The sequence below is a fragment of the Macaca mulatta genome, chromosome 16, assembly GCF_049350105.2.
Source record: "Macaca mulatta isolate MMU2019108-1 chromosome 16, T2T-MMU8v2.0, whole genome shotgun sequence".
NCBI lineage: Eukaryota > Metazoa > Chordata > Mammalia > Primates > Cercopithecidae > Macaca > Macaca mulatta.
Genome location: NC_133421.1, coordinates 73,199,522 through 73,215,306, shown reverse-complemented (window position 1 = coordinate 73,215,306; position 15,785 = coordinate 73,199,522). Strand labels below are relative to the sequence as shown.

The 15,785-nt window shown below is 40.2% G+C and overlaps 1 protein-coding gene and 2 long non-coding RNA genes across 6 annotated transcripts in view; 2 read left to right on the top strand and 1 right to left on the bottom strand.

Annotated features, from left to right (window-relative positions):
• Positions 1–15,785, bottom strand: part of TANC2 (tetratricopeptide repeat, ankyrin repeat and coiled-coil containing 2) — a 475,420-nt gene that overhangs the window by 17,086 nt on the left and 442,549 nt on the right. For all 4 annotated transcript variants that reach the window (XM_015120072.3, XM_077972346.1, XM_077972347.1 and 1 more), the window contains 3 exons: positions 13,102–13,195; positions 6,074–6,207; positions 5,044–5,167 (listed from right to left, as the gene is read on the bottom strand). In XM_015120072.3, coding sequence (XP_014975558.1) covers positions 5,044–5,167; positions 6,074–6,207; positions 13,102–13,195 — 352 coding nt within the window. The remainder of the gene's footprint in view (positions 1–5,043; positions 5,168–6,073; positions 6,208–13,101; positions 13,196–15,785) is intronic.
• LOC144335863 (uncharacterized) overlaps positions 1–15,785 on the top strand; it is a 34,716-nt gene that overhangs the window by 3,720 nt on the left and 15,211 nt on the right. The gene's annotated exons all lie outside the window — the stretch shown is intronic.
• Positions 13,533–14,954, top strand: LOC144335858 (uncharacterized). Its single transcript, XR_013407054.1, has 2 exons — positions 13,533–13,817; positions 14,456–14,954. It is a non-coding gene; the product is annotated as an uncharacterized LOC144335858 (long non-coding RNA).

Here is a 15,785-nt window from a genome sequence, read left to right as displayed (position 1 = left end):
CTTAAATATGCTTAACATAAGTCAACTTATTCCATTATTTATCTATTTTTATGTATCCTATTTGCATGTAATAAATTCTCAATGAGCGTTTTCTTCTTCTTCCTCTTTTTTTTTTTCTCTCTAGATGCAGTCTTGCTCTGTTGCCCAGGCTGGAGTGCAGTGGCCCAATCTCAGTTCATTGCAACTTCCACCTCCCAGGTTCAGACAATTCTCCTGCCTCAGCCTCCCAAGTAGCTGGGATTAAAGGCACGCACACCATGCCTGGCTAATTTTTATATTTTTTAGTAAGGATGGGTTTCACCATGTTGGCCAGGCTGGTCTTGAACTCCTGACCTCAAGTGATCTGGCTGCCTCGGCCCTTACCACACCGGAGCTCAGTGTATGTTTTCTGAACTGAGTAGAAGCCTTCCACTGATAATAGTGCTAACTCCTTGAGACAGTCTCATCAAATAGGAGCCCAGGACATTTTGTCATTGATCACAGGGCCAGGCCACCTTCTCCCTCCCCAGGTGGGGAAAATAAACACATGAGAGGACACTGAGCCCAGGCCACGAAAGAAATCTGGAGTTTAATAAAGTTAAATTCATAGAATCAAAGAATAAAATGGTGGTTACCAGAAACTAGGAGGTGGGGGGTATTGCGGAGATGTTGGTCAAAGACATACAATTCACTTAGAAAGAAGAAATAAGTTTAAGAGATCTACTGTACTGGTTATTAACTAGTAGACTAAATCTACTCTATAGTTCTTAACTATAGTCATAGTGATAGTTAATAACAATATATATACTTGAAAATTGCTATGAAAGTACATTTTAGGCATTTTCAGCAGAAGAAAAAAGGTAAGTGTGTAAGGTAAGGCACATGTTAAGTAGCTTGAGTTAGCCATTCCACAATGTATACATATACAGCTTGAGTATCCCTAATCTGAAAATCTGAAATTAGAACTGCTCCACAATCTGAACCTTTTTGAGGGCCAATGTGACACTCAAAGGAAATACAGATTGCAGCATTTTGGATTTCACACTTTTTGGATTAGAAATGCTCAACCAGTAAGTATAATGCAAATAGTTCAAAAAACAAAAAATAAAATCCCAACAGAAGCGTTTCAGATAAGGGATATACAACCAAGCATTTCAGATAAGGGATATACAGCCTGTATCAAAACATCATGTTGTACACAATACTGCTCCTTTTTATGGTTAGATATGTTTAGCTACACAAATACCACTGTGTTACAACTGTTCACAGTAACTCAGTGCAGTAATACGCTGTAAAGGTTTGTAGCCTGGGAGCACCAGGCTATACTATACAGCCTAGGTGTGTAGTAGGCTATACTGTCCAAGTTTGTGTAAGTGCACTCTATGATGTTTACAAATGACAAAATCACCTAAGGACACAATTCTCAAAATGCACTTCTCTGAACCTATCCCCATGGTTAAGCAATACATTATGGCATATTCAATTGTTACTTGTCAATTAAAAAAATAAATATTTCATTGGATGCAGTGACTCACACCTATAATCCCAGCACTTTGGGAGGCCGAGGTGGGAGGACTGCTTGAGGTCAGAAATCTGAGACCAGCCTGGGCAACATGGTGAGACTCTGTCTCTACAAAAAACTAAAAAATTAGTCAGGTGTGGTGGTGTGAGCCTGTAGTCTTAGCTACTAGGAAGGCTGGGATGGGAGGATGAGATGGGAGCATTGCTTGAGCCCAGGAGTTCCAGGCTTTGGTGAGCTATGATCAGGCCACTGCACTCCAGCCTGGCTGATGGAGTGAGACCTTGCCTCTAAAAAACGACAAAAACAAAAACAAAAAACAAATACAAATCAAATAAACAAGAAATTCAGAGTTTAAACTACTCAGCCTTATTCAATAATTCCATTCCCCCCTTTTAAATTCTCCACCCACCCTTTCATATTCTGGATCTGTTTCCTTTCAACATTTCTATTTTCACTTGAAAGGATCAAGCATACTTGACATGCTGTTTTGTAATTAGTCTAAAATCCAATATACATTTGGTTCTTAAGGCCCAGACTGTAAGGCCTTCGATGGCAAGAAGCGCATCATTTATTTGCTAGAAGAGTACCTAAGACAACTCTTTTCACACAGTAGGCATGTCATATTTAACTCCATCAGAGATCAACTTACTGCACCAGGACACTTGGCTGCCCCCTCAGCTGGTCAGGATTCGATATCAGCTCAAGCTTAGGACCTGCCACAGCAGGCTCAGGGTTTACTCAGCAGTTATCTAGCCTATCACCTTTGCATCCCTAGAGGTCAGTAGTTTGTGGTTTCCCACAGGAGGATGAAAAGCTGGAAGGGACCATACCTTAATCCTGTTGACAGCCATTTATGTAATAGTATAGTTTGTAATTAAAACACTGACTCTAATATGGAATAAGTTTAAATACGGAAGAGAATCCAAGGCATTTTCTCAGATACAACATCTATAAATTTCCTGGACAAAGTATCCAGTGGTGGAAAAAGTAGGATAAGAAAGTTTTGGATGTATATTACAGATGAACTGATTTTTCCAAAGATAAGGAAAGAGAAGAAATTAAAAGGAGATACATATGAAACAAATCCATAATATGTTAAACACTTCCAAAATCCAATTTGTAATCTTCCTCTTCTCTTTTTTCTTTCTCACGCAGTTAATGAAATCACAATTCTTCCAAACGTCCATCTTACAACTCTGCAGTTATCTTTAACTCTTCTATCCTTATTTCCTACATCTAATCAGACTTCATATCCAAAATACCTCTTGCACATAGCCCTTTTGTTCTATTCTGAAAGCTACTGCCCTTCTTGGGTTAGGACCTCATTATGCCTCATCTGTTCCATTACAAGGGCTTCCTAACTGATCTCCTGTCTCCTTTATCAAATCCACTATTCACATACTGCCAGCGTGATTGTTTTTAAAGCATAACTCTACCATCAATTCCTTATTTAAAAATTTTAAAAGCCTCTCCAGATTCCTTTAGAATTAAGTCCAGATTCTTCTAACTTGGTCCTTTTCCATTTCCATATACCTTTCCAATTTTATTTTCTGTAGTCCCCTTACACTTTACTAGACAGCCTACATATTTCTCCAAACCTGTCACTCCTCTTCGGCCTTTCATCTGTGTTACTTCCTCTCCCTAAATATAGAACATTTTTCCTCTTCGAATTTCAAAGTCTGTCCTAGTCTAACTCAGAGGACCCCTATATCAGAGCACTCAGGATTCTCTGTTTTTTTTTTTTTTTTTGAGACGGAGTCTCGCTCTGTCACCCGAGCTGGAGTGCAGTGGCCGGATCTCAGCTCACTGCAAGCTCCGCCTCACGGGTTTACGCCATTCTCCTGCCTCAGCCTCCCAAGTAGCTGGGACTACAGGCGCCCGCCACCTCGCCCGGCTAGTTTTTTTTTTTTTTGTATTTTTTAGTAGAGACGGGGTTTCACCGTGTTAGCCAGGATGGTCTCGATCTCCTGACCTCGTGATCCGCCCGTCTCGGCCTCCCAAAGTGCTGGGATTACAGGCTTGAGCCACCGCGCCCGGCCAGGATTCTCTGTTTTTTAAGGTATTTATCTTTGTTTCATCTCTTCCTTGCCACATTATAGACCCTTTGAGGACACTGATTATAGTGTATTAATTACAAAAATCAGAACCACTCATAGTTCCTAGTATAGTGTTCTGCTAACAACACAGCCTAAATAAATCTTTGTGGAATTCATTAAGCCTCTCATTTAAGTGTGGAAAAAAATGAAACAGTACAAAGATGAAAATGTCTTTGCTGGTAAGGGAGAACAAATATCTGGAATCTATGACTATGGAGCCTCTACTGGCACATGACAGGTACTTTGCAGCTCTCTAAAGGTTATCAGGGGCTCAAGAGGTCCTGCCTCTTTCAGCGGACTTCGTTTGTTCTGGAATATTTACTCCAGACACATCTTATCTTGAGAATTTAGGCACATTCTTCCTCCTCCCTGCTTTCCCCAGCAGAAATGAAGATAGATATCATGAAGCCAAATTTCTTTGGTAGCTTATATGGGGAAGGCAAGAGCCATTTTGCACCCTGTAAGAGCAACTCTCTGATTCTGACCCAGTCTCGAGTCTGAGTCTGTGGAAACAGATCTTACTTGAGGGATCCAGCTAAAGATCCAATAAGTCTCTGACTGAGCTGTAGTTTGAAATCTTAGAAGAAACCTAAGTTTCTTCCTAATTAAACTACCTTCAGTTGCTCCGGCCTAGGCATAATTCTTCAGGAGGTTGGTTTCCTTGAAGGAAAGTACATGTGCTTGTGGATATAATTACAGACATTTGGGTCCAGTTTACTAGTTAGCAGAGGCTAATTGGAATGACCACCTCTGACTGCCTCTTGCTTCAAGCAAATGCTCAAGCTCCACTAGATGGCACTGCGGAGTCACCAGTGATGAGCTTTTTCTACTACAGAGGTCCACCATCAGCAGCCACCGTTATGCACAGGCGATGGAGGTCACAGCAACCAACAGGAGCCTGACGTGCTTTACGATGATGGTGTGATCAACATCTCCTTTAACTTATTTCCCATTCACCAGGAATTTGTGGATGTTGGTAAGTGTCAAAAGGAATTTATTACAACGGGTAATAATCTGGATCCCCCAAATAGGATCCCACAGTCAGCAGGGGTCTTCACTGGCATTTGCCTCCTTTGAATTCAAGAAAAATATTAGTTGTGCAGGCTTACAAAAGAATTGATAAACTTGAAGTCAAAACACAATCCCTGGAAGATGAACATTTATTGAGTATATATTTTTTAAAAGTTACAGTTTGGAGACTACTGATCTGAATGAGAATTTAGAATATGTTAATTTTATTTAAAACCCTCAAGTCATAAAGAAACAGAGAGTATTAGAGTTAGAAGCACTACACTGAATACAAGAGGGGAGGAGATAGCCTTTCATTTTCCAACCAACTGGATTAATATCTGTTCTTAGCATCTCCTGGGATCCATTGCTGGAAATCATGAGTTCACCAGGTAATGATGGACACTGGCCAACCAGCTCTAGCATCCCAAGACTAACCTTGTGCAAGTAGAAAGTCCACAGTTCCTAGATGGCCTTCGGAAGCAGCCATCATCAGGGGAGTGCGGCCCTGCTTGTCTGCCATGTTGACATCAGCTCCATGGGTGAGTAAAAGATCAACAATCTGCAAGTGCAGAGAAACAGAGACCAATCAGCCCAAAGAAGAGCTGTGGAGAAGACAAGTGCACACTATCTCGTACCCTGTAGGAATTCCTACTGCTGTACCAGTCACCTCTCTATGCATCTTTCCACTACTCTCTAGAAGTACCTGCAAAGTCCTAGTACCATGTGATTTAATCTCTAACTCTCTTAGGGACAGCCAAATGAGAATGAGAAGGTTTCAACTCTCAATGTCTGACTTAGCTATTAAGTAAAAAAGAACTTAACAAAGGTCAAGTTGTAGGATTAAACAATCCCATAATGGAAGTTCCAACATAAATCACTCCTTTATTGCCCTCTAGTGGTTGCAAATCTGCCTGCAGTTAATACTTCCAACTGAACTGAACATAATAAAGTGTCTCTGATAACTCTTCAGGGCTGTTTGGCTTCTACAGCCTTTTTTCTATTGAAATACGTCTGAAGATTATTATCAGTGTGCTTTCCTTTCCATCCTAAGTGTATAAATTAACATTTATCCAGAATCCAAACATCTAAAAGGATTGTATCATTAGAATTTGCATTCACTGTATTTTCTTTCAGTAAGTCTCAGACATCTGCAGGTAAGTGATCAGCATAAGTTCGCTGAGAAATGAACCTTCCAAGGAGACTTTGGATACTGTGAAATGTGAGAAGGAGGTCACTCTATTACCAGGACAAAAGTAGTTAGTCCTTCTATACAAAGTGATTGTTTTGAATGTTAACTGTCGTATTCTCAATTAACCAGAATATTCACAACAAAAGTCCAAGTCCTCAAACCTGATCACTGCTGGGTAACCCAAACTTTACTTGTGATCATTTTGCTCTGTGTATCAGAAGTCCTCACATAGAACTCAGTCCCGCCTGAGGGACCGGAAGTGGTCACCCTGCTTACCTGCCAGTGGCCCTGGCGCACTGTGCTGAAGAGTGGCACTGCCCCTCGGCGGTTTGGCTGGGCCACTGCCGCCCCTTGTTCCAAGAGCAGACGGCACACCTCCAGTTTGCCCCTTCCGGCTGCAGCTGTTAGGGCTAAGGGCAGAGAACAAAGACTGAGGATAGGTGGTTCTTGTCCTCTCCAGTGCTCCATGTTAAACGTGACATATCCCTGTGTTTCATTAATGTAATTGCTACTTTACTTCTAAGAATAATGATTTTTGCCACCTTTTCCAAGTTGTAAAGAAAAATAATGAATAAAGACACATTTAAATTGCCTCACAATATTTGGGGACAATTATAATAATAATAAATCTATTGAAAACTCACCTTTAATCAAACTCACTTGGTTTCATTTTCCCTGACTAGACTGTCTTCTCTGCTTTGGTCTACCTCTCATTTGGTACCTCTTCCTAGCTACAAACTTTGTTAGTCTACGTGTGGGTGGAATCTAAAGACAAGATCTTTGCAGAGATAAAGTTGTTTTTTTTTTTTGTTTTTTTGTTTTGTTTTGTTTTGTTTTTTTTTAGAATTACTTGGGAACTACCCCCAGCCAAGCTCTACCCTGGGCTCTTAATCCTAGAGAACCAAAGTTAGGAATTGCAGTCCAAAGTCTTGGGCCAGTTTTCATTCTTTTTCTTCATTAGTTGATACAGACGTTTCTGGTACATTTGCAATCATTTTTTATATAAGGATTAGAATGATTCAAGGTAGCAGTCTTAAAGATGAGAGAAGAGGTATGACAAAGACTATTTTCTTCTGAATATAAAATAATGAAGTCACATGTAAAAATAGCTACAGTGAGTTTAAGAGACATATTAGGAAAAAAACAGAAACATTCTTCTTGTGCCGCTATCCACTGACAATATGATCTCTGACACAAAGGAGATTTTACGAATGCCTGTTTGGCCCTCAGAGTATCATTTCAACAGCAGAAAGAGGAGTTTGGAGATATGAAGTCTATCTTTTAACAAATATGTATTTGTTTCATTTAACCGTGGAATCTCAGGTGCACAAGTCTATTGTTTTGAAAAATGAGGGGTATGGAGGATGCAAACACTGTTAGAACATGTAGGAGTTATACTTCATTTTAAATAAAGAGGATAAAGATTTTTTTTTTTTCCAAATTGACTTAAAAAATTGATGTAGTAGTCAGCAGGTCCTTCTTTTGTTATGGCCTCCTACTCCAGTAACAAACCAGAAAATAATATTTGGCAGGCACAGATACTGCAGTTTGCAAACTTTAAAATGTATTCAGAGAAGCAAATAAAATTTATATCAAATGGACATTTGCATTCGTTTCCACTTAAGTGCAAATTATGGCATTTTGTCTCTGGACTTGGCCAAATTTATCCACTACTGAGTCATATGCAAAATGAAAACTACCTGTAATTTCCACAAATATAAACCTTCAAGTAACATTTTCCTTCCTTCTGCAAGGACAAAAACGACTTATGAAGTAAAATGTGGTAATTTTAGAAGATACACGCACTCTTCAACCAGTTCTATCTATGGCTTGTCTTATGTGTATTTTCAATTTTAGTTTGAAACTCCTGACATTGACATTTCTTTTCAGTTCCTTACAGGAGGGCAGTGGTTTGGTCCTATCTGAGGTGAGGGGTCATTTCCAACCCTGAGTGGATGAGCTCAGATGTTAATGGCTATAACTATTTACTGGATAAAGAAGTTTCATTTCTTGTTTTTTAAATATAAGCTATGTTCCCTCTTTCTTTGTTTTTTTTTTTTTTTGAGACGGAGTCTCGCTCTGTCGCCCAGGCTGGAGTGCAGTGGCCGGATCTCAGCTCACTGCAAGCTCCGCCTCCCCGGGTTCACGCCATTCTCCTGCCTCAGCCTCCCGAGTAGCTGGGACTTCAGGCGCCTGCCACCTCACCCGGCTAGTTTTTTGTACTTTTTAGTAGAGACGGGATTTCACCGTGTTCGCCAGGATGGTCTCGATCTCCTGACCTCGTGATCCGCCCGTCTCAGCCTCCCAAAGTGCTGGGATTACAGGCTTGAGCCACCGCGCCGGGCCTATGTTCCCTCTTTCTCAAGTTCATATTTCTAATAGGTTAGAAAACAAATTGTGAATTCTATATATGGGTCAGAACACAAGAGTAGTTTAATAATTTGACTGGATAGACACTTATTAGGAATCATAAGAATTATCTCGGTGCATAAAACAAACCATTTGGAAAATTTCTAACCCACATTCTGAACCCATTTAAAGTAGTTGCTAGGTTGATAAGGTTGCAGCAAACCTCTGTATGTGAAGGGGCCAAATACATTATTTTTCATGAAAGAACTTACAGCATCCTAGAGAAAATATAGACAGTATTTCAGAATCAAGCCTCTCACTAATGATGCCAGTTCACAGAACACATCTGAATATTCACAACCAGTGCCCATCTGGAAAGCCACACTGTCCAGTCTGATAATTCTATTGCTCTGGATGCCCCATTTCTCCCCACTGGATAACATATTTATATGTGAGGGAATGTTCCATTTGGCCTTTTTCTTTGTTGTATCATCTCTGTTGTTTAGGTTATGATGTCATTTGGCAGCAACCTTCAGCTGATAGCTGGACATGGTTATTAACACAGCTGGCCAATTTCATCTCAGAACACCACAACTATGTAAAATGGAATCTGGGCTTTTCAAAATCCAAGAGTAAGGAGTTGTATGGCTGGATTTTATATGAGATTTATCAAAAACTGTTAAAACTTTCTAAAAGAAAGGAGATGAAGGTAAAGCCAATTCTATAAAACACTAAACTGCAAACAGAGCAGTTAGGAGACAACTTTCTTCCTAAAAGAGCAGTAACAGAATTTGTTCCCTAGCTTGTCAGCATCTGACAAGATGATCTGACAGAAATGGTCTTTTTTCAAAGGGAAACATCTAAGGAGTTGGAAGAGGCAGACAGGATGTAGCTCAGAGTTGGGGAAACAGCCAGAGTCTGCTTGGATGGGATGCTGACAGCAAAGAGAATGCAGAGATGCAAATGATTCTTTCATCTACTTTCAACCTTGGAAGAGTCCAGCACAGACAGGTCGTGTAAGATCAAGGGGTGGGGGAGGAGGGGGAAGTGGCTGGGGAGAAATAAACTGATCACTGCTATCCAAAATACCATTAATAAAACATTTATTGAGCTATTTGTCAGACACTGTCTCTGCTGTCAAAGAACTCATGGTTAAGGAAACAGATGAATATGTTAATATAGAGTGTGATATATATAATGGAGATATGTCCTTGGTATGAGGGAAGGAACAGAGGAAGAGGTTTCTGAGATGGCCTCCAGGTAGAGATGATAATGTGAGCTAGATGCTGAAAGATGAACAGGAGATTTACAGGGATGGAAGGTGTGGGGTGGGCCAAGGGAGAGCATGAATAAAGGCAGTGAGGGGAAAACAGCATGCTTACTGTTACTGGAATTACTGGAGAAGACAGGCAATATATGAGGCTGGAGATAATTACTGGTCTTTTTATGCTACATTAAATGACTTAATCCTACAAGTAGTAAATGAAGGTCAGTAAGCAGGAAAGTGACCCAAACAGACTATGGCCTAAAAAGATCACTTTGGCTGAAGTCTGAGAGATGTATCACAACAGGGTGAGGCTAGAGGCAGAAGCTCAATTAGGAGGTAGCTGAAATAATCTAGGCAAAAGATGATGAGGGCAGGAATTAAAGGAATCTAGTAAGTTTATTTTGTAAACTCTGGTTTCTTTTTGGGGCCATATATTTCCAGGGTTGGCCTCCAGAGTTGCTAGAAGCTCTCAGTGCTGGTCCTGGTCTGTGCCCACAACATAAGGGAGAGGAAGGTGTGGTGAACAGTCTTGTCACCTTGTTTGCTTTTCTTCTGTGGTGTTCCATAAGAAGTCTGTGAAAACCCTATGGGATGGGAGGGGGTCAGCAGATGGAAAGCTGGTTGTAACATCTGGAAAGAGAAAGAGGCTACAAATGGAGGATGAAAGCCACCAGAAGGCTCTAGTGATCTGCCTTCAGAAAATCTTGATGTCTAAAAATCACACCCCAATTAATATTCTAAGATTCACTTTCTCCCTCTACATTTTAACATCTCTGAAATTGGAATGCATCTTATAATTAATGTGATAATAAAGAATTGTGTCGTGTCAGTATAGTTGGCAGAAGTTGTTTGTTTTTGTAGTGGCACAAAATACTGGATATATACTTTCTTAAAGTTAATGGTATCTTAGATTTGATAGAGTAAGTGATACATATTATAGGAAACATCATGACCATTGTATTTTCCTTAGGTTAAAAATCGTCACTTAGGTCCTGGTTGCAGATATAAGCCCCCACCAACTAGCTTTGGGTCACAGACCACAAACCACATATAAAAATGCAAAAATATGTATAAGATTTTGTCATGGGACAAAAAACTATGGCATCATAATTTAATAGGTCACTAAAAAATTTAAATGATCATGTGCTGTAAGTTAGAAAGGCACATGTATGTTTAATAAACATCACTGTAGATAGAAAAGTGCATCAAAGTCCGTTCTATACTAGTGATGAGCTGTAGGGTCACTGTCACATAATAAACATTATTTTCCAGAATTTTTTCTGAAATAAAATAATTTTTCATAGATATAGAAATTGTATTACAGCCAGGCGCAGTGACTCACGCCTGTAATCCTAGCACTTTGGGAGGCTGAGATCGAGAGATCACCTGAGGTCAGGGGTTTGAGACCAGCCTGGCCAACATGGCGAAATACAAAAAAAACTTTACTAAAAATACAAAAGAAAAAAAAAATTAGCCAGGTGTGGCGGTGCATGCCTGTAATTCCAGCTACTCGGGAGGCTGAAGCAGGAGAATCACTTGAACCCAGGAGGCAGAGGTTGCAGTGAGCTGAGATTGTGCCACTGCACTCCAGCTTGGGGACACTGTGAGACTCCGTTTCAAAAAAAAGAAAAAAAAAATCATATTACAAATAAATTTCAACTTAACTCATGTTTAAGTAGCTCTTTATGTTTATAATATTATAATTATATTATATATATGCATAAATCAAACATAACACAGTTCTGATTATAAGCAAACTGACATAAAGTTTTGATTTTTTAAAATCTTGAGGCCGGGCGCGGTGGCTCATGCCTGTAATCCCAGCACTTTGGGAGGCTGAGATGGGCAGATCACAAGGTCAGGAGATCGAGACCATCCTGGCTAACACGGTGAAACCCCGTCTCTACTAAAAATACAAAAAAAATTAGCCAGGCATGGTAGCGGGCGCCTGTAGTCCCAGCTACTCAGGAGGCTGAGGCAGGAGAATGGCGTGAACCCAGGAGGCGGAGCTTGCAGTGAGCCGAGATCGTGCCACTGCACTCCAGCCTGGGTAACAGAGCGAGACTCCGTCACACCAAAAAAAAAAAAAAAAAAAAAAAAATCTTGAGATATGGTACATATGTACAAAATTCACTATAAACATTTATTGTATACTTTAAGGTATGAAATATTTTAAAAATCCTGAGGCCATAAAATTTTGTTCTAAAATAAGAAATTCATGTCAATAAAAATAAGTCCTCCATTTAATTCATGCCCTTCTTGAACATTTTTAAGGATTTCTTTCAAGTACACCATTAGAATGTGTTTGATATTCGTCGCTATGACTATTAGTCTTGTAATTTCTATTCATTATCACCATGGGGACATGACTCTTTCTGCTGCTGTCAATGGTTACATCGCCATGCCCTTGGCAACAAAGGGTCTGCTGGAGATGCGGCAACACTGTGTTGGGGGAAGGCTGTGCTGATAGAAGCACACCAACATGTCCCTCCTGCAGCTCTAGGTCACACACATATGCTTACTCCAGAGTGGTTGATGTCCTGCCCAGTTCCTTCCCCTCGGTCTGTCCTCTGGCTTCCCTCAGGGTGGGGCTCCAGAGACAGCAGCTGTTTCCAGCTGTATACTTTCCTTTAATCTGTCATGGACTCTTAAGCTGCAGCTGCCAGGCATCTGCTCCCTTTGGATCTTACAAAAGGAGGGATTATTCGAGAAGCAAATTCCTGAGTTTTGGACCATTCCACATTATGTTAAACAAGTCAGGAAATGTGTGTAAGACTTTGTCACGAGAAGAAATGCCACAATAGGTCTTTATAAATTTAAATGAGTTCAAGAACCTCTTATTTTTAATAACACTCTTATCCTAACCCAAATGCATATCCTTCTTGTATGCATTGTAAAATATTCTCCCTAAATTGGCCATCTCAGTATTGGTCTACTTCTCCTGGAAAATATGACACATATCTGTGGTTACTCTACAGTTTTCATTGCCCTGGTTTCATAAAAATACATCGAAGGTTACTAATGTTTCTCCAGATGCTGCAGTTCATAGACTTGCAGGGAAGCCAACAATCATGTCCTGCAAAAGCCACAAGGAAGAGGCTTCTGTTTGCATCGTAAGTACCGAACGATACAGAAACTGATTTGCTCCACACCAACAGGAATTGCATGAGGCTGGGCCCTCACTGTGCATCCAGATAGCAACTTCACTCACAATATATTAGATTAATTGTGTCATATACCATGGTACCACAGTAACATTTGGTTAAGCCAGAGGTGTGGGTGAAAATTTAACATCCTGGTTAACAAATGCAAGAGGAGTTATTTTGATGGGAGAAATATTTATTCCTAACTACTACAAGGATCACATAAAAAGGAGAGAGGCCACAATTATTTTCTGCTCTGGTTTGGCACATTGTAAGGTAACTTTCAGTCTTTTAAAAATATTTGGAAACAAGAGAGGGAAAAAGTTTTGTTTGAAAGAAGACTCTGGTGCAAAGAGTATGGAGAATCCACAAGGAAAGAGGACTGAAAGAGGAAAATTGCTGTTTAGTTTGGCTGAATCAGTCTCCAATACAAAAGCCTGAGACAGAGGAATGCCAAATGTATGCCAGGGAAAAAATAAGGGGGCGACATATGAGAGTCCACACAAACACAACACATTCTTGAGGGCAATGTTCATGAGAGGTACCTGTCTCTCCCCAGAGACTGTCGAAGCTGTTGATCTGTGCTCGCTCTACTTCCTCTTCATCTTTTTCTGGAAGATCAAGTAGGTAGGAGACAATCTGAAACAAGAAGTTGTGTCAGCTCAAATTTCAGGTGGAAAATTATGCTACTGACACTAGCCTGTGAGGTTTGGAAGATGCTTGGATGATCCAAGTATCACTAAATCTCATGCACACAAAAGGAATCAGAACTGACTGTCCTAATAAAGAAACCCACAGCTTCCATGATGTGCATCTGTCCTATTAGGTACAGTTTACGCATTTCTCTAGAATGCAACTCACTTATATAGCATGTGATTTTTTAAAAGTTACATATTCTTAATATTTAAGTTAAAGAAGCAATCCTTCCTCCTCCCTATAAAAAAGCCATAGAAAATAAATATGAGAAAACTGATGGCCTGTTTTTCTTTCTTTTTTTTTTTTTTTTTTGAGACAGGGTCTCATTCTGTCACCCAGGCTGGAGTGCAGTAATGTGTTCATGGCTCACTGCAGTCTTGACCTCCCAGGCTCAAGCAATCTTTGCACTTCAACCTCCGGATTAGCTGGGACTACAGGCATACACCACCACACCTGGCTAATTAAAAAAGTTTTTTTTTTTGGGCAGAGATAGGGGGGTCTTGCTATGTTGCCCAGGGTGGTCTTGAACTCTTGGCCTCAAGTGATTCTCCTGCCTTGAGGTGAAGTGCTGGGATTACAGGTGTGAGCCACTGCACCTGGCCCTGTATTTCCTCAGAGTAAAGTGATCATCTTCCTTTTTCCTCTCAGATGTATAAGGACTGTTCTGGAACTAGTAAAGGGAGAATAATCTCTAAACACACCGAAAAGGGACAGTTCTGTTTCCGAGAATTTGACTGCACAGGGTTAAAAAACCTCCCATAGGTGATACAAATTTTAATATTACTTAACACTCCCTTGGTGACATGTCAGCGCAGTTGATACGGTAGCTGTTTTGCTGATTATCCCATGCTTGTACTGGCCCATGAAAGCTGACTGTTAAATTCTCAGAAATTCTGAAAGCCAGTTGTTTATTAGAAATCAAATAGCAATTAAATAAACTAACATTAAAAACAAAGGTTAAAGAATACTCGTATCTTGCAACTTCCTATGATTTAACTATATTTTACTATTATCTGTGCTGTTGAAGTTATTTATATTGATTGTGCATGTCTGCACGGTGGGAATATTACATAACAATGTGCTGCTGGGCATCTCCTCCCACCTTTGTTTCAGTGATGTCACATTGGTAGCTTGAAATTGGCCATGATGAGAGTATTTACACCCTCGAAACTGGCAAACATTATAAATCAGGGCTTCATTTAGTGCTAAAGCTGAAAGAGGTTTCAGTTTAATGAATATAGTTTGTATATGGATGAGAAGTAGTTTAACAGTAGATCACATATCAGATTTAATGGCAATAGAGTCATTGAGAAAAGAGCAAATTGGGATGCAGCTCCATTTGTCAAACTTTGGTTATAAGTTACAACCATAGGTTAGCTACAAATTTGGCAAAAATCAACAAAAGCATTCAATTAAGAGTACTATATAGTTCATTATTATTTGTAAGTTGTGTGCAACATACTCTTTTTGCTTGCTTCTTTTGAGATGGAGTTTCACTCCTGTCGCCCAGGCTGGAGTGCAATAGCATGATCTCAGCTCATTGCAACCTCCGCCTCCCGGGTTCAGGCAATTCTCCTGTCTCAGCCTCCAAAGCAGCTGGGATTACAGATGCCTACACCACCATGCCCAACTAATTTTTGCGTTGTTAGTACAGACAGGGTTTCACTATGTTGGCCAGGCTGGTCTCAAACTCCTGACCTCAGGTGATCCCTCGCCTTGGCCTCCCAAAGTGCTGGGATTACAGGCAAGAGCCACCGCGTCCGGCCTCTTTTTTTAAAAAAAATTATTTCAACTTTTATTGTAGATTCAAGGGCAGTGAATGTACAGGTTTGTTTCATGGGTGTACTGGATGATGCCGAGGTTTGGGACACAAATCATCCCATCACCCAGGTAGTGAGCATAATACTCAACAGTTTTTCAACCCTTTCCCCTTCCTCTCCCCTCCCAGTAGTCCCCAGTGTCTACTGTTGCCTCTTTATGTCCATGAGTACTCAATGTTTAGCTCCCACTTTCAATGAGAACATGTGGTATTTGGTTTTCTGCTCCTGTGTTAATCTGCTTAGGATATTGGCTTTCAGTTGCATCCATGTTGCTGCAAAGGACATGATTTTGTTCTTTTTATGGCTGTGCAGCATTCCATGGGAACACATTTTATCAGTAAAATTTATAATAAACGTATGTACACACACATAAACACACACCCCTGTTCCACCCCACACCCCTCCTCAGGGTTGGTTGTTAAACATTTCCTAGCACACTACCAATTCCCTACATTTGCCACTATTATTGTTCCTATCATTAATAAATAAAATGTATAATGTTTAACAGTTTACCAAGCATCCCTTACAATAGCCTTGTATAAAGGAGTTTATTAGTTTCACTTTGCTGATGGGAAACTAAACTTCTAAGAGATTAGGTAAATTGTTCAAGGTCTAGAGTTAACGAGTGGCGAGGCTGGGACTCAAATATGGTCCTTCTATGATTCTAAATGTTATGCTGTTCCTGTGCCACATTATCTAACCATGTGACTACA